The 17,489-nt window shown below is 41.7% G+C and overlaps 4 protein-coding genes across 4 annotated transcripts in view; all 4 read left to right on the top strand.

Annotated features, from left to right (window-relative positions):
- The window catches only part of tmtc1 (transmembrane O-mannosyltransferase targeting cadherins 1), a 50,958-nt gene extending 48,454 nt beyond the window's left edge, over positions 1-2,504 (top strand). The window contains exon 20 of the mRNA XM_053649988.1: positions 372-2,504. Within this exon, the coding sequence (XP_053505963.1) occupies positions 372-494 (123 nt within the window). The 3' untranslated portion in view covers positions 495-2,504. The remainder of the gene's footprint in view (positions 1-371) is intronic.
- A 3,456-nt stretch (positions 2,505-5,960) lies between these two features.
- ovch1 (ovochymase 1) lies at positions 5,961-12,649 on the top strand. Its single transcript, XM_053650029.1, has 3 exons — positions 5,961-6,532; positions 7,154-7,318; positions 7,476-12,649. The coding sequence occupies exons 1-3, from the start codon at positions 6,191-6,193 to the stop codon at positions 7,638-7,640; spliced, it is 672 nt and encodes a 223-aa protein (XP_053506004.1). The 5' UTR covers positions 5,961-6,190; the 3' UTR covers positions 7,641-12,649.
- LOC128623140 (chymotrypsin B-like) lies at positions 8,845-10,714 on the top strand. Its single transcript, XM_053650028.1, has 4 exons — positions 8,845-9,032; positions 9,159-9,310; positions 10,247-10,383; positions 10,544-10,714. Exons 1-4 carry the CDS (start codon positions 8,845-8,847, stop codon positions 10,712-10,714), a joined length of 648 nt encoding a protein of 215 aa, XP_053506003.1.
- Positions 12,650-13,110: 461 nt separating the features above from the next.
- Positions 13,111-17,489, top strand: part of lmf2b (lipase maturation factor 2b) — a 16,481-nt gene continuing 12,102 nt past the window's right edge. Inside the window, exons 1-2 of the mRNA XM_053650565.1 lie at positions 13,111-13,457; positions 17,123-17,370. Coding sequence (XP_053506540.1) covers positions 13,355-13,457; positions 17,123-17,370 — 351 coding nt within the window. The 5' untranslated portion in view covers positions 13,111-13,354. The remainder of the gene's footprint in view (positions 13,458-17,122; positions 17,371-17,489) is intronic.

Genomic DNA, 17,489 nt, shown 5'->3' with positions numbered 1-17,489 from the left:
TGACAATAAATACAGGTACGACCGTACAAGATATCATGAATGCAAAGTACAGCACATACAAATATCGTACTTTTCTACTTTCCTGCATGTAAAATTTTCTAGTTTCTACGTCGTATCTAAAACAGAGAAGCTTTTTTTCTCCCCAAGTGCCTGGTGGTTACTGTATAACCCTGTATATACGTGCACAGCATTAAAAAAAAAAATCATCTTAGACAAGAGATGTACTGCGTTTTTCCCCTTTTTAACATCCCCTCGCTTTATTCCTCTCTGGGGTTGGTAGGTCTACATTACTGTCTCTCATGAGGGTAATCAATGCTTATTCTCATTTAAAAATGATTGACATGTTGCTTAAGATGTGCCTGTTCTTGCAGGGAGACTATGTAGCGGCAAGAACGTACTACCAAAGAGCTCTCCTGCTCTCTCCTGGCTCCAAGCTGCTGAAGGAGAACCTGGCCAAGCTGGACAGACTGGAGAAGAAACTGCAGGGAGGATAAAGGAGCCTTTAAAACACAATCAGGAGATTAGCTTACCGAGGGCTTGAAGAGTCGATACCGAGATTCTGAGCTGACTGCTGTAGAAGCGCCTTCTGTAATCAGTGGTGCTGGGGAAGAAATCTGTAAAAGGAGATCCAAGGCTAACGTTAAGGCTCCACACTGCAATAGTGAGGCAGAGTGTGGTGCATCATATGGTAGCCTCATCGACTCATTGTATCTTTAGCTTTATCTGATCTCTGATCAGAACATTTTGAAGGCCCCTTGCAAAAACGTGTATCTCATTAATCTGCTGCATCTCACATACTCGAGGAGCTTTCATCCAAACCGACAGGATCAACAGGACAGGGGCTCTTAGAGCTGGAACGCTCTCTGAATATGTTCTGTGAACATGACGCCGCTCTCCATTTGATCGGAAGGTGTTTTTTTGTTTGTGGGTTTTTTTTTGTTTTTTTGTTTTTTTTGGGTGCAGTTTTTATCCGTGATTGTACGAGTGACTTTGAATCATGTATAAACTTGCTTAGATAAAAATAAATGACACGGTCGTTTTCTGCGCCAAGAATGTCACCCTGTTTCTATTGAGTTATTTAAACATTTTTCCCTTTTCTTTTTTTTCCTTTTTTTTAAATGGTGAAAGTTTTTTTTTCCGATGTGGACTATCCAGAACGACGAACGTCATCGTGAGGAACTGTGCAACGATTTGCATATAAATCTCTTCTTATTTTGCCTATTAATGAAGACTGTTTACGTGACGTGAAACGATATCAAGACGATAGGATGAGGATGTGCTTTTATGACACTCGTATTTTATCCTTGTTTAGTCGTGGTCATCATTTCATTAACGAGTCCTTCATATACTTCGGCTGTCATGGAAGACCTTCAGCAGTAGCAGTGCGTTTCATCTCGTTTCAGAAACCCATGTGAAATCATGTTTGTTTATTTAAATAAAGAATATCCAAAATGTACAGCACGATTATTTCTGAAGGCTTGTATATGGCTCACAGGGATTCCACGCTCACTGTACCTGACACCAGAGAAATATTTAACGTATGAAAAATTTCCAGGAAATATGAAGAAATGACACTGCTAAAGTTCATTCATTATTATAAATGACTGTAAGTAATACTAGTGTGCCAAGCGTGTTCATTGAACAGGAAATGATTAATGTATGATTATGATTAATTATGATTAATATGATTTCATTTTTACTCCCATAAAGGAGTTTACTGGGGAAATGAAGTTCTGAAGTATGAAATGATCATTTAGACAACATCAGAGAAACCGTCTTGAAGGTAACAGATGCTACAAAATCCTCTAACATACAAAAAGCGCTCGCTGAGGAAGAAAAGGATATGAGGCTACGATCGGGCTATTCATAGCTCTGAAAGACAGGATACCTGTAGCTGACGAGCAGATAGCTCCATATTCTGGACACGTGATCCAAAGTGTACAAAGGGGAGAAGATGTAACGATAAGATGGCTGTATGTCAGCGGTTTTTACAGAAAATGCTGTGTCATGCATCACTATGTGACTGTTGGAAGGTTTCCCCTACCCCTGACAGTTATGAGGTGTGAAACTGTTTTGAACACCTGTTTCATCGTGTATCATTTATTTCAGCGCTCATTGTAAAGCACAACGTGATCATTTGTTCTCTCGGTTTATTAATTCATGCCTTGTTGCCCTTTATTTTAGCATGGCTCCCTCTAGTACAGACAATTCCTGTAGATCATTTCATGGTCAATAAAGTTAAGTAAACAAAATGAGCAAATTAACAAAGTGTGCTTACCCAGAATTAGCCGCCTAAGGAGTAGTTTCCTAATAATGTGCATTCAATGTATGTTGACAATCTTCCAGTATAACGTAGATTGGATTAACACTGGCACCAGTGGTGTGTCCAGACATATGGGGCAGAAGCACAAAGTATTGGGTTTTCAGAATATCTGATTTATTGCTTGGTGCAATGTTCATGCATTGACTCCAGAGTTGATCTGTATTCAAGGTATTTGATCAAAATGCAAATAATAACACAAAGATGGTTTCAGTAAGCCTGAGCTAGACATGTCAGGTCAAGCCAAGTGGGGTTTTACTGTCATTCCTCTACAGTATATAACTCGTAACACCGAAACCAAATGCAGGATCGCGGTGCAACACATAATACAGTAACATGGTACACAGGACTACATATAATGCAAATATACCACTGAGATTAGTGCATAGTATATAATAAATACTCAGGACAGTGCACGCTAACTAGACAAGACAACACAATAGTACTGGATGGAAGAAACCAGTGCAACCACTTGCCTGTAAACTATAGGCTCCTGATCCTATTGAGCAATTGGGTAGAAAGTGTCATAGCGGCACTACAAAGTGCAGGTGTGCAGTGATGGTTGTAAGATGGGTGTTGGGAAGTGTTTGATTAGTTCAGGTGTGTGTTTGTAGATGCGTGTGTTATAGTCTTGACAGCTTCAGGAAAGAAGCTGTTATGAAGCCTGGTGGTGGAGGCATGGATGCTCTGGTACCTTCTACAGTGACAAGAGTCCATGTGATGCAAGTCTACAAAACATTCATAGGAGTAAAAGACCTTATGGAGAAGGCATATGAAGTCAGAGTTGGGGTGGCAAAGCTTAATTCAAGATATGGCATCTGCTAGCTTCCTAGCATCTAGGTAAACAATCATGGAAGCAGATTATTGAACTTGATGGGACTCGGTTCGATCCCGTCTGTGTAGAGTTTCTGTGCATGTTCTTCCTGTGTTTGTGTTGGTTTTCTCCGGGTTCTCCAGTTTCCTCCAACCTCACAAAAACTTGCCAGTAGGTGGATTGGATAAGATTGCCCTTACTGTATGTGTGTGAGTGTGAACATGTGTGCTTGGTTCTCTGCAATAGACTGCTGTCCTATTCAGTGTATATTCCCACCTCATACCTGGTGTGCCCCAGGGTAGGCTCTGGATCTCCCAATACCCTGACCAGGATAAAGCAGGGGGCAGTGGTGGCTTAGCGATTAAGACTGGGTTACTGATCAGAAGGTCGGGGGTTCAAGCCCCAGTGCTGCCAAGCTGACACTGTTGGGCCCCTGTGCAAGGCCCTTAACCCTCTCTCTGCTCCAGTGGTGCTGTAATATGGCCTGCACTCTGACCCCAACTTCCTGGCATGCTGGGGTATGTGAAGAAAAGAATTTCACTGTGCTGTAATGTATATGTGATCAATAAAGACTCATTATCATAATCATTAAAGCAGTTGCTGAATGTCAGTGAGATAGATTATTAAACTGATTAAATGAATTTAACAACATAATTGTACTATTCTAAATATTACATTCTTTTTTTTTCCATCAGTCTTAAATTCAGTTAGCTCTGTAGATACAGGTTGTCCAACAAATTCTGTTTCTTACTGGTGAATCAAAGGAATCGAACTCAAGTACGATTCATTACAACCGAAAGAATCGAATCACTAAAGTGAGTCGTATGGATTACAGCTCATGAGTGCTACATATGATATCGTGCTGCCCCCTTGTGGCCACATGCTAAAGTTTCCCCGCCGTTGATTGTAGGTTAGACTTTAATTAGGTTTTAATTGGTTGCAGGTGTTAAAGCTGGCGGTTTCTCTGACTTATTTAAGCGTTTCGATTAGTAGTGTGGTGATTTATGGCTGTTTATTTTATTTTTAAAGCTCTGATAGTAATTATAAGCAGGAAAGTGATGTTTGCTGTTACATGCCTTGTCTTAACGTTATTTAATTGTGGACTCGGTGAGTTCTAGCGTACTTATGTTCATTCTCTTGAGGTAAATATTGAGGACTTAAGTGTTGAGGTTTAGACACGTAAAATCTGTAGCAAACAATCCTTGTGTGTTTAGTTACATAAAGCGCTCTCTCTCTCTCTCTGTCTCTGTCTCGTAAACATTGAAGCTGGGAAGCTTTCCACTCTGGATGGAGGCACATCACATCCGGTTCCTAATGGAAACCCCACAACTGAAAACAATTTGCACGGTATGATTACAGACTGAACTTTAGCAAATCATTTTTTTAAATATATTTTTTTGCTTCTCCGACTTATTTTCTTTGTATGTTGCTGTTAAATCTAATGTTTTGCTGTTTGGTACAGCTATAGCAGGTATGAGAGCTTTCACTAAGGAGGAGGAGGCGGAGCCACGGATTGTGGGTGGGAAAGAGGCGTGGCCTCACTCATGGCCCTGGCAGACAGTGCTGTGTTTTGCTGACATGCCAGCCTGTGGTGGTGCCATCCTCAGCCAGTACTGGATTGTCACAGCCAGCCACTGTTTTAGACGGTAAATCTAACCTAATGCAAACTGGATGAGATGAATTTGCTGAATTAGTGTGAGAACTTGAAAGTCATATGATGTGGGTAGAACTTTTCTTTGGAGGCAAGCTAGTGGGGGCAGAATGAGGGTGTAGCAGGTAGCCTTGCTGCCTCACAGCTCTGGGTCACTGGTTCAATTCTTGGGTTGCTGTCGTCTGTATGGTGTTTTGCATGTTCTCCTGTGTTCATGTGGGTTTCTTCCAAGTTCTCTGGTTGGTGGATTGGCTATGATAAATTGCCCCTAGGTGTGAATGTGTGTGACACTGTGTGAGTGGCACTCTGCAGTGGACTGGTATTCATGCCTTGTGCCGTGTTCCTGGAATAGACTCTGGATCCACCTTGACCCAGGATGGTTACAACTATCTAAAGTAGGGCTGATCTGATCCTGTATCAAGGTCAGTGACTGCTGGTTGTGTGATGAGAGATCAGCTTTTAGCCACCCTATATAGCGATTAGCTTGAAGAAACTACTACGGTTGAGCAATGCATTATATTGCAATGTGATGACCCACCATGTCTCTGATTCACACCACTCGAACATATCCTGTTGAACTTTTATTCCTCGGTATTTCTTAGGTGGTCTATTTGGACTTGCTTTGTGTGGTGTTCAGAGATCTGAATAGGGGTGTGTGTGTGTGTGTGTGTGTGTGTGTGGAACACTTGATAAGTCTCTCTGCTTCCATTGACAGATATTCTAAAGAATCTTTCTGGTCAGTGAAGGTTGGGAAACATGATATGGAAAATGAACATGAGTCCTGCCAGCAGGTAAGTATATACATGCATCTTAATCACTTTCATACCTCCTGTATTTAGTTTCATTTCAACTCTGAGCCTGTCTCGTCAGAGCTGCACTGGTTAGCTGTAGCTTCCAGGATCAGTTTTAAAGTCTATTATTTGTAAAGCTTTGAATGGCTTAGCACTTATGTACTTCAGCAAATGTCTTTTCTGTGACCTGAGAATTGCTAATGTCGCCTTCTAGAAAAGGCCTCTATAAAACAGACAGAGGAGAGAGGCCTCTTTTTGTTGCGCTGCTTCAAAACTGTGGGACTTTATACCACTTTGCATTAAGCATTCACTCTCAATACACTCGGCAGATGACCTGATTAGATGTTTGAAATTGGATGGTCACGGTAGGGTCCAATGTCTGAGGGTTGTGTGTTTGCTTCCTTCTTGTTTTTGAAGTATTTAAGGCTTTCAGGTGAACAAATTGGTAACAAGAACGATTAGACTTGTTGGTACAGAGGCATCGCGGTTGACTTGGTGGTTTTTATCTCCTAATATTTTTTTCTACTCATATTCTCACTCTAATCCTTGTCTGTTTTATTACCACACTCTATTTAGTGACCACATGTATGAAAAGTGCTCTATAAATAAGGTTTATGATTAATCTGTCCTCGTCTTGTGTTCAGAATTCCAAAGTGGTTAAAATCATCACTCACAAGGACTTTAACGGCATAACCAAAGAAAACGACATCGCCCTGCTGAAGCTGCAGACTCCATTGGTGTTTGACGAGTGTGTGAGGCCCATTCCTGTCTGGAGCGGAGACTTGCCTTCACTGAAACGATGTGCCATTACAGGCTGGGGTTCCACCACTGAGAGTAGGTGTCTCTCCAGTGACCATCACAGGCATATACAAGATTGGAGAACATGTACAGTAGAGCGGGAAGGTTTGCCATCCAGTAGCTTTCAAATGGGGAGAAAAGGAAAATGTGCCTCTATTTGAGTTATAACTGGTTATTGGTCAAGATTAATGTGCCAAGAGGTCTGGGAAAGGTGGCGCAGATGAGTCAGGAAGAATGGTTTTATATCTTAACATGCACAATTTGACCATTTTGTTACTTGTGGTGATAAACCTCTGTTTATATATCTATCTATTACTATTAAGTTCATGTGTTCGTCCTAATGGTATGGAAAATGTTGTAATTGACTGTAGTTGAAAATAAGGAACAAAATTCTGTACTGACACTGGAGGCTCCTTTCCATAAACGCTAAATACGTCTGTACAGAAAACCTCATATCGAAATTATAGGTTTTTAGTCAGTTTGTGATTCGTCAGCTTGTTCTTAGGAATGATATGTTCGAATGAACTCTATAAATCTGCTTATATGACGTCAGAGCTGCTGTTACAGAAAAGCAATCATTAAATTCTGGCTAATCAAAATTGAGAGCAGCAGCACTGTAGTATAATATTCTGGACTTGATGCTGCATGTATCTGACTTCTCTAGCATCTGTTCTTTGAGACGTGAACAGATGGAGAACAGAGTGACTTTCATTGGAATTTCTTCACAATATGAATTTTTTTTTTTTTTTTTTTAAATATAATTTCTTTTTTAAAATCTGCATTTGAATAACACCATCTACCCAGGTGGCCCCCGTGCTGACAAGCTTCAAGAAGCCAACATTACCATATTGGAGTTTGATACTTGCCTCAAAGTTTATGGCGGGGTTATCCGTTCCTCTATGATGTGTGCTGGACAGGAAGCAGGAGGTGTGGATGCGTGTCAGGTACAGTATAGGATCTTACAGGCTTTTGGTCAATTTGATGAATTAAGTCTTCCCCTTCGTAAAACCTCCCATTTCTTTCTATGTACATTTCCCTAAACTTGAGTGGACACGTAAAGTTGGTGCTAACCCCCACTCCAAACGGTGTCTTTCTGAACAGGGGGATTCTGGGGGTCCACTGTCCTGCTTCACAGGAGAGCGGTATGAAGTTGCTGGAATCGTTAGCTGGGGAGTGGGTTGTGGCCGTGCTCAGAAACCAGGGGTCTACACCAGAGTTACTTTTTACACGGAGTGGATTAATTCCATAGTTGATGGTATGACTTAAAAAAAAAAAAAAAAAAAAAAAAAATTTGAATCAAAAGCAAAGTCATGTACATGATGGAGTCTACTAATACTTTTCCTCCACCTGAAGATCAACTTGGAGCTGATGTCACATGGAAGACATTAACAGGTAATACTGCTTTTGTATTTTGTTTCTTTTTCCGGTAGGCTTCCCCCCCACCCCAGCCCCTTCTCTCTACACACTTTGAACACAATTCACCAAAGAATTTTGCCTCTTAATGTTCTTTTTTTTTTTTCTCTTTTTGGGGGGGCTGGGGTTGGCATGTAGAGAGCAGAAAACTATTTCCATCCACTAAAGATGAAGGTAAGCTCCTTATTTCTTTGGATTTGTCAGAGGATGCACTGGAGACACTAGACTTGATAAATACATTAGTTCAATACATTCTGTATTGTCAAAATTTGAGGCTTGGAGTATTATGGGTTTTATTTGGTATTATACACACCCCCTGCACATATATTGAGAATTTTTGGGCAGTGAATAGCTCAGTGGTTAAGATGTTGGACTACTGATGGGAAGGTAATGAGTTCAAATCCCAGTACTGCCACTGCTGGGCCCTTGAGCAAGGCCCTTAATCCTCAACTGCTCAGTTGTATAAATGAATGTAAGTTGATATGGATAGGGTAGTCTGCCAAAAATGCCATAAATGGAACTATTGGTCATACACCTGCCCAAAGGCACCCTTACAAGTTTACCTTTGTGCCAAAGGCTAATATTCAAGTGATTTTTAATTTGTTTTTTTTTTTATTTATAAGTAACTCAATTAATATTGAAGCGTGCTGCATTATTTAAATGTTTTAGCATGCTTATGTTTGACATGTCCTTGAATGTCAGTTGTGTGTTGTACTAAGCCCTATGGTAATTGGCCCTTGTGGGATTAATATAGTTGTAAACTTGGTGGACGGGTGTAAGAGATCCAAAAAATTGACTCTGCTTTTTCCCCAGACTGAGATGACGGTGATCATGAGCTATACTGATACTATCATGAGCAACCACACCACTTGATAAACTGTGCTCCATTCTATAACTTCCTGAAATTATAGGAAACTTGAAGGATTTTTCTTTAGGTATTGCAGGATCTCTATCCTTGGCTAAGGATGAATGAATGTTAAGCGGGTGTAAGTTTGTCCTGGTTGTGTTTTCCATGCAAGTGAAAAACTGTGGTCAGGCTGAGGTGAAACCCTGCAGGATGGATCAAGGATTTGTAGGTTTCGAGTCATCTGAGCCCAGTGGAGAGCTGAGAGTGGCAAACGTGACCGAGGCATGTCCTCACTCCTGGCCATGGCAGGTCAGCTTGCAAAGTGAAGAACTCCACTACTGCAGTGGCACCCTGATTGACGAACGCTGGGTTCTGACTGCACGCCACTGCCGTGCTGAGTAAGTCAACCGAGCAACATGCACGAAATTTGTTTATACCAAGATGTACTATGGCTTCTAACCTTTTGATTGTTCCGAGTAAAAAATTGGTTCCCATTTGAGGATTTGAATTGACCTCTTCTGCAGAGCTGGAGATATGGTGGTGCTTGGTGCTCATGATCTTATGGTGGGAAGTCAGCAAGTATCAATCAAGGCAGTCTACAGTCAGCCCTATGATGGCAGCTACCCTCCGCTGCATGACCTCACTCTCATCTACCTCCGTGTTCCAGCTCGACTAGGTACATGACTACATCCTAGACCACAGGTTCCCAACCCTGGAGCTGGAGAACACCCAGTCTTGCACATTTTGTTTTTCCTTGCTCAAACTCCTCCACTTCAACTTAGGAAGGGCTTTTAATTAGCTGATTGGTTGAATCTGGTGTGTTGGAGCAGGGAAAACACGAACATGTGCAGGACAGGAAAGTACCCTTTGCTATAGAACCAAAAGACCAGGGGGTGGAGTCAGACCTGATCCAGCTCGTTTTACCTGGGCAGATTCAAACCAAAAGTCCACAGGGTAGAGACTACATGGTGTTTCAGGCTGGATAAGTGTGTTCAGTGTTGTACAGCACCTTATGGGTCAAGGTTAGGCATTTGGGATGAGTTGGATCAGATGCAGCTAAACCCTGTGGACTTCTGGTTCTGCAGCAAGGAGTACACCCCGTTCTGAGAGTCTCCAGGACCATGATTAGAAACTGTTACCCTAGACCAGGGTGTCCAATGTTATCTGGAAAGGGCCAGTGTGGGTGCAGGTTTTCATTCCAACCAAGCAGGAGCCACACCTGATTCCACCTGTTTAAGTAGTTGATCTTGACTTTCAGTAGTCTCGGGTGTGGCTTCTGCTTGATTGGAATGAAAACCTGCACCCACACTGGCCCTTTCCAGATAACATTGGACACCCCTGCCCTAGACCATATTGGTTTTTGATGGTATGCTGGGTTTCCTCCAGGATCTTCAGTATTGCCAGTTTGTATCCCAGATGAAGACATGACGTTTGATCAAGGCTTGTCTTGTGTGGTAACAGGATGGGGTTATAAAAGATCAACACGTAAGCTTCACTATTTGCTTAAAACATATACCCTTTATCCCCTCTTGTAGTATGACCAGTATAGGACTGAGCTTGTGGGGGTTTTTTTTTCTTTTCTTTTTTTCTTTTCCTTCTTCTGTTTGTCTAGCAAATCTGAGTCCTGATGTTCTGCATCAGGCCCAAGTGAATCCACTACCTGAGCAGGCCTGCTGGAACGGCTGGGGTCAGGTTTTCAGCTCCAATGCCCTGCTTTGCACTCAACCTGCTGCCTCATCATCCTGCCTGGTACTGTAGTTCAACTGGGCTAAGAATGAATGGAAGTCAGCAGGGGCCACTTATCACATTTTTTGTATACTGTTAAATTTTCATGAGTTACTGAATGTTTTGGTGGACAACAAACTCTAACACGAACAATCTCTTTTTGGTCCCTGTTTCATCTTTGTAGGGTGATGCTGGTGCACCTCTTCTGTGCCAAAAGAATGGACGGTACTATCTGGCTGGCATGATGGCACTGGGGGTCAAGCGGTGTGATCAACAGAAACCAGCTATCTTTACTAGACTGTCCGGCTTCCAGTCCTGGATTGAGACGATTAAGAACCATGAAGGACTAAAATAAAAAAGAATGCAACTTTTAACTTTGTATGTATTGGTGTACTCTAATCTCCAGGGAAGACCTTTAAATGAGAACTCCATGTAGAAATGCATTAAATGTTGAAACTGGAATGTGAGATGTTGATTTGGTGCTGTATCTTTTTATTGTTGTGAAGTTAGTGGTTGTGTGCCACTCCGATCTCACAGGGAGACATTGCTATCACACTTGCACTGAGGTTTAATAGGAAGAATTTCAGTGATCTTGGACAAAAGTATGATAACGGTCTGGTTTTGCTGTCAGCTCGTAAAAACAAAAGTGCAAGAGCATGCAGTGCAGTTTTACAGCACAGGTGCAGTTACTGCAGAGTTGCGATGATGAGTGTGATTGCATTGGCAGTATGTGTGTGAAATTTAAGCTTTGGAAGCTGATCTGTTTGAGTAATGTGTACAGATGACAAGGTGAGTGAGCTGGACAGAATAAAAGACTAAAGTGCTGCTGCATCACTTCCTTTAGGTAGAGATGAAGCATGGACATCTCACTGCATCACTCTACTTGCAGTCATATGGCATTGTGGGTAATTTAGGGGAAAATGCTAGCCAAAGTGACAATAAACCAAAAAGGTGATGGTTTACTAAAATGTTCCCTCAATTTCATTTAAAGAAATTATATCTTGATGCTGTTAAAGGATCACTTGTTAATGAGTCATTCAGGATGGAGGTTTTTTTTTATTGACGTGTGTGTGGGGTACATTTCTATGAAACTACTCAAGACTGATCACTTATGCAATACAGTTCTGTGAGGGGGGGGGTTGTCTAGCACCCTAAAAGGTTCTTTCTGGACTTTAATGGTGGTTATAAAAGGTTTAATATAGAACCATACAATTGTCTTTTTTTTTTATTTATTTTTTTTTTTAAAGAAAAATTTAAAAATCTAGAACCATTATCCTAACAAAGACCCCTTGAAACACCTCTTTCAGAGTAAACCACCAGTTATGTTTTGGTTAGATGTTTGTTTGAGAAACTCCAACTCACACGGGCTAGTTTTGGATGGTTAAGTGACTTTCTCTTTCTTAAGGGGTGGTAGAAAGCACCATCTTTGAAAGAGACAGATTTCGGATCTAGTTTGTGGGGAATCGTTTGTGTTAGCTAGCTAAACTCACTTGTTCCTGAATGACATTACATTCATTGGCAATCCTGGACATCAGACACTGATGAAATGAACTCGATGTTAAGTGGGTATTCTGCTATTTGTATAGTACAAAGTTGATCAGTTTTGAGTTGCCTTCAAGTCCTGTTGGAAATATAATTATGCACTTGAACACCACCATAATGTTGTCATTACAACTCAGGAACTCAATTTTTTTATGAGCCCTGACTTGAAGATGAATGCCACATTTACAGCAGATGATAGGATGCAAGTGTTCATTTGGCATATTAAGTGGTCAGTTTTTTTTTTTCTTTCAGAAAGGCAACAACAAACAAATAAGGTTAGCACTGTCCATTTTTCTCCTGACTGAAACCACTGGAACATGCTAGTGATGGGAAGTTCGGTTCATTTTACCAACTCGGATCTTTGAATCTCATTCAGCAAAATGAACGAATCTTTTTCGAGTCATTTCGTTCATTTCAGCAGAATATAATTAAAACGTTAAAAATGTTTAATTCCACATCTAATACTTACACAAATGTTGATTACATTTGGAATAAAAAATAAACTAAGCAAATGCAACTAAGTCTGAATTATGAGAAACAGAAATGATTAATTAATAGCTTCGCATTTGGCCTTCAGGCTACACAGTCTGTTATTTCACCTCACCTCCTGATCCGAGTCGTTCTTTCTTTTGTCACATCTGTTCACCGGATACAGAAATGATTAGTTCACCTCTCGAGTTTTCGGGTTCGAGTCGTTCATTCAACCCGTGACCGCCCCATAGACTGAATGCAGTGCGGTTGTGACGTGATGAACGAACAACTCGAACCCGAAGACTCGAGACGTGAACTAATCATTTCTGTATCAGGTACTGCATGGTGTATTTCCTATGCTGCGATCACCGGAAGAATGAACGAACGACTCAAACCCAAAGACTCAAGAGCTGAACTAATCATTTCCGTTTCCTGTACAGAACCTATGGGAATGCTGCAGCGCATGCCCGGTCAAAAATGAACGAATCACTCTCTGAGACAACTCGTTGTTCCGGAGTCATATTAAAGATTCGTTTAAAATGACACATCACTAGAACATGCACCACTACCTAATCATAACCTCCAGAGACGAGGACTCTTACTGGGGTGGCACTAAATATCACTTAGCCACGCCCAGGACTGTAATAAATACATAAATATATAAGTACAACCCTGCCTTGCGCCCGATGCTTCCTGGGATAGGCTCCAGGTTCCCCCGCGACCCTGAAAAGGAGTAAGCGGTTGAAGATGGATGGATGGATGGATATATAAGTACAAACTCAACGTGGCGCTCGCGCTGGTTTAGGTTTGCAGACGTCTCGCCGTCGCTGCTGCACGCGCATGTGCTCCTCCATGTGCGGAATTAACTCCACCCACGCGCTTCCACGCCACTCCAAACGTTGCTTCCCGCTCACGCGCTGAAAAAAAAAGATCCCACTTCTCTCTCTCTCTCGGAAAGCACGTCTATATCTCTCGGAATTAAATGTGGAAAATGGGTGGCGTGCTGGTCCCAAGGCAAATGTTTCTGTGGAGCATAGCGAGCATATATTTATTTGCTTTTGCGTCTCTCTACATCCAGATACCAGGTAGGAAGTAACACTCTACCATGCACGAGGAGATTTTTTTTCTTTTCTTTGGGCGCGGCGCTCATTAAATCGGAATATTTCCTATTTGTTTTTGTGTGAACTGCGTGTGGGTTTTCATGCTAGAGCTCGTGCATTCAACCGAGTGCTGTTCGGAGAACGTATGAAAGTGAAGTTCTGTACTTTTCTAGTATTCTGGGGGGTTTTCCCCCCTCCACATGCCAGTCTGTAAACTGACGCTAAACCCATGCCGAGTGCACATATGAAAACAGACCTGCTTACAAAACGCAATAAACTATAAGAGCTGGTAGTGTTTATAAAAGTGGAATCGGATCATAAAATGGATTACAACACCCAGCGCGTGCGACGTCTTTCTTTTGGGGGGGCACGAGGAGAAAAAAAAAAAGGAGCGCGTAGCAAACTGACCCGTCATCACTCTGCGTGTGCGATGACGTCACCCTCAAGCAGAAGTGTTTGCGTGAAGTAGCACATGATCAGTCTGACCCAATATGTGTATGGCTAATAGTCCTGTGATTGTACGGTCATTAAAAAAAGCATTTAAAATACTTAAGATAACCAATGCATCTTGGTCTGATTTGTGGGATTGCACGCGCTCTTCTCAGATACCATCTGCTCCATTTAAGTGGCTAGGACATGTTGTTTAATTTTATATCAGTACTGTTGACCATGTAGAATCTGCTACTACAAAGTTTGACGTCCACAACTGTATAGAACGTCTTTGCATACTGAGGCATTACAGTTTTACATTTAGCAGACGCTTTTATCCAAATGAGGAAATGCAGTACAAGCAACGCGAGATCTCAAGCGGCAAACAATACAAGGAGTAATATCCTTTCACTGGAATTAAGAGACCCGAACCTGTTCCAGCATGACGGTGCCCCTGAGCTCAAAACGAGCTCCGTGAAGACATGCTGTGTTAAGGTTGGAGTAGAAGAACTTGAGGGGCCGGCACAGAGCCCTGACCTCAACCCCACTGAACACCTTTGGGATGAATGGGAACACTTATTGCACCCTAGACCTCCTCACACATCAGTGCCATGCTCTTGTGCTAGACTAATGCTCTTGTGGTGGCTCAGTGGTTAAGGTCTACTGCTCAGAAAGTCGTCAGTTCAAACCCCAGCACTGCTGAATTGCCACTGTTGGGCCCTTGAGCAAGGCCTTTACTCTTAAATGCTCAGATGTATGAATGAGATAAATGTAAATTGCTCTGGATACGGGCGTCTGCTGAATACCATAAATGTAAAATCTAGTGGAAAGATCAAACTTATTATACCAGAATAAATCTGAAATGAGATGTTCAACAAGCACATGAGTGTGATTGGTCAGTTGTCCACATGTTCCCCATATGGTGTATATGTACTGTGTATATACTATGCTTTGCACACAAAAAAGCATTTGGGAAGAGCCACTAGAAGTGAATGAAACTTCAGTATAGTTATTAGCTTTATAGCAGGAAACAGGAAATACTGGGCTTCATTATGTCTAATTGCAAACCGTGCTCTTGTTGCTGGTTCTGTCATCAGAGAGTTGCAGCGTTTTATACTAAGCTTGGTTGTTGTATTCCGGCAATATTTATAACATGGCTGAGGGGGGTAATCTTCCTGCTTGTTAACATCATGCACGATCATGTGCTCATTCCGCAGTGAGATAGTAGTGATGAGAAAGTCAGAATTCATTTGCAACCGTAGGAGAAATCAGAGTAATGGGTCAGTGTTTCCTAAACTGGTTCTCTGGGACCCCCGGAAAGCCCATATTGTTGCTCTCACTCATGTCACAGCTCTCAGATGACTTCACTAAGCAATCACAAACACTAGATGTTTGGTTCAGGAGTGTTGGGGAGAGCTAAAATGTTGAACCTTCCTGATTACTGGGTTTGAATACACTGGAACAGACTGGGTTAGCAGGGTTTAAAATGATTTTGTGTTTGAATAGAAGAGCGTTAAGCCAAGTGCAAAACCCAAACGGAACCACACTGACTAAGCTAAGCCGTTGATCTGATCGATCTCGACGGTTCCATCATCCATATCAGTACGTTTGTTGCGTATTGATATGAATAATTCAGAACGTTTCTACAGTTAAATCTGCATTTGTTTGAGGGCTGAAACTCAGCAGTATAATTGTCTCCTCTGTGCATGTAGGGTCGCTCGAGGCGTGATTGTCAGATTAAGAGAAAGCTAAATGAAAAAAACAAAACGCATGACCCAGACACTACCGTGTAGATACACTCGCAACATATTACCAACCTGCTAAACGTACACACTCGATATTACAGATCCTGCATGTTTAATGGCGCTTTCCATGTACTTGAGCGCGTCTTTGCGTGTTACGAGGTGAAAGAGAGGGAAGGAGTGGCACATTTTCCAAAAAAAAAAAAAAATTAATGTAAAAAAAAGCTTACTGTTCACTTCTGGTTGTTTTCATGCAGATCAACTCTGATCATGTATGACTGGACGAGCGGTGCTTAACACTCAAAGGAACTAATTTTGTGAAAGCTATACTGTCATTTTGTCAGAGGTTCAGAAGCATCTGATTGGCTTTGCAGAGTCGGGTCAAATCCAGCAGCACAACATGTGTAATGTGTGTAAATCTACCTAGCTATGCTTCCCAAAGCAACAAATATAGTTTGAAGACAGTACAAAAATATGCTTAGGCAAAAGAAAATCAGTATTCTTGCACAGCTCTGGAAAAATATGGGGTTAAAATACACCCATTTTCAGACCTGGAACTTCATCAAATATTTTGGAAAACATATGGACGATATTGTCAAGTTTTTAAATCCGTTGTCTTTAGACTAGAGATGTAAGGCTTCAACAGGATACGAATACATTTGGCGGGGGAAAAAAATTGTTGTGTTTTTTTAATAAAAATTTTTTATGCTTGCTCACACTTTGCACACATTGAGACCAGAGCAATCCTGTGGGAAGCCAGAAAACATCACCTAAGCAGGAGATTTTTTCAATGTATGTCATCAGATATGAAGCGTGAGAGCGTATGTGTGCTGGATTATGTTCTCCACCATCTTTAGTAGCTGCCTGGTCAGGGTCGTGTTGGTTTAAATTAGGCCACAAGTTTGTTTATATTTTGGGAAACAGAGCCAACGACGTTGATTAGGAACAGATTGCGATCAGGTACGAATAAATCTAACGATGCGAGTGGAGTTAAAGTAATCTCGCTCACATCTCCAGTTGAGATTGCTACATGTCACTAGCTGAGGTTGAGGAAGTGTTTTAGGATCCAATCGAAATATGGCTAGTAGTACAACTGCTTCCTTGATCTGAGACAGTTCCTCATTTTCTTCACCCATGCAGCCTCGCTAATGCATACCACACTTCATGTTTTACCTTTCCGTGATCCAGTTAATGATGCTTACATGTCAGATGAGAAACTGAGCATCGTAGAAAGTCTGCTAAGTTTAAAAAAAACCCCAACAAAACAAGGAAAGGTCAAGAATGATTTTATCATGTTTCAATACACAGCATGTAAATATGTGTTTATGAAAGAGCCTGTATTTAATTTTGCCCTGAATGTTCTGCAGAGCCGACGTGAACAAATTGATCTCAGTGTGTTTTAGTTGTCTTGACTTTATTTGCTTTATATGCTATGTGTTGTAAGGTGATTCGTGTGTGTGTGTGTGTTAATGTGTGCAGGTCTGTATGGGGAGGATGGTATAAAGCCAGTGCGTATACCTCGAGTGCAGACTCCCCTGCTGGAGAAGCTGAAGGACGTCCCGTCCCTCCTGTGGCTGGCTCCGTCCTTGAGTATCGGACCTCAGCAGGGTCTGGAGCTCATCTGCCTGTTGGGGGCGCTGCTGAGCCTGGGAGCCGTGCTTCTGAGTGGCCTGAGAGACAGTCTGGTTTATTTCTGCCTCTGGGCGCTTTACCTTTCCCTGTACACTGTGAGTTTCTCTCTACACACCTGTTTGTTCATAGTGCACCAAATACGATTGCACAACAACATAAAGAATTTGGCATCCATTGGGATTTGGGCGTATTTAAAAGGAACAAAAGGGAGAAA

This window comes from Ictalurus furcatus, chromosome 19 (assembly GCF_023375685.1).
Source record: "Ictalurus furcatus strain D&B chromosome 19, Billie_1.0, whole genome shotgun sequence".
NCBI lineage: Eukaryota > Metazoa > Chordata > Actinopteri > Siluriformes > Ictaluridae > Ictalurus > Ictalurus furcatus.
The sequence above is the reverse complement of the archived record's forward strand: the minus strand, read 5'-3'. Positions and strand labels throughout refer to the sequence as shown.

Excerpts from the sequence above, each read along its gene's own strand:
- ovch1 (XM_053650029.1), top strand. The coding sequence starts at position 6,191 with ATGATTAATCTGTCCTCGTCTTGTGTTCAGAATTCCAAAGTGGTTAAA. Across the intron at positions 6,533-7,153 it reads AAGGAAAATGTGCCTCTATT|CATTTGAATAACACCATCTA; the intron begins TGAGTTATAACT and ends TTTTAAAATCTG. Across the intron at positions 7,319-7,475 it reads GAGGTGTGGATGCGTGTCAG|GGGGATTCTGGGGGTCCACT; the intron begins GTACAGTATAGG and ends CTTTCTGAACAG.
- LOC128623140 (XM_053650028.1), top strand. The coding sequence starts at position 8,845 with ATGGATCAAGGATTTGTAGGTTTCGAGTCATCTGAGCCCAGTGGAGAG. Across the intron at positions 9,033-9,158 it reads GCACGCCACTGCCGTGCTGA|AGCTGGAGATATGGTGGTGC; the intron begins GTAAGTCAACCG and ends CCTCTTCTGCAG. Across the intron at positions 9,311-10,246 it reads CCGTGTTCCAGCTCGACTAG|CAAATCTGAGTCCTGATGTT; the intron begins GTACATGACTAC and ends CTGTTTGTCTAG.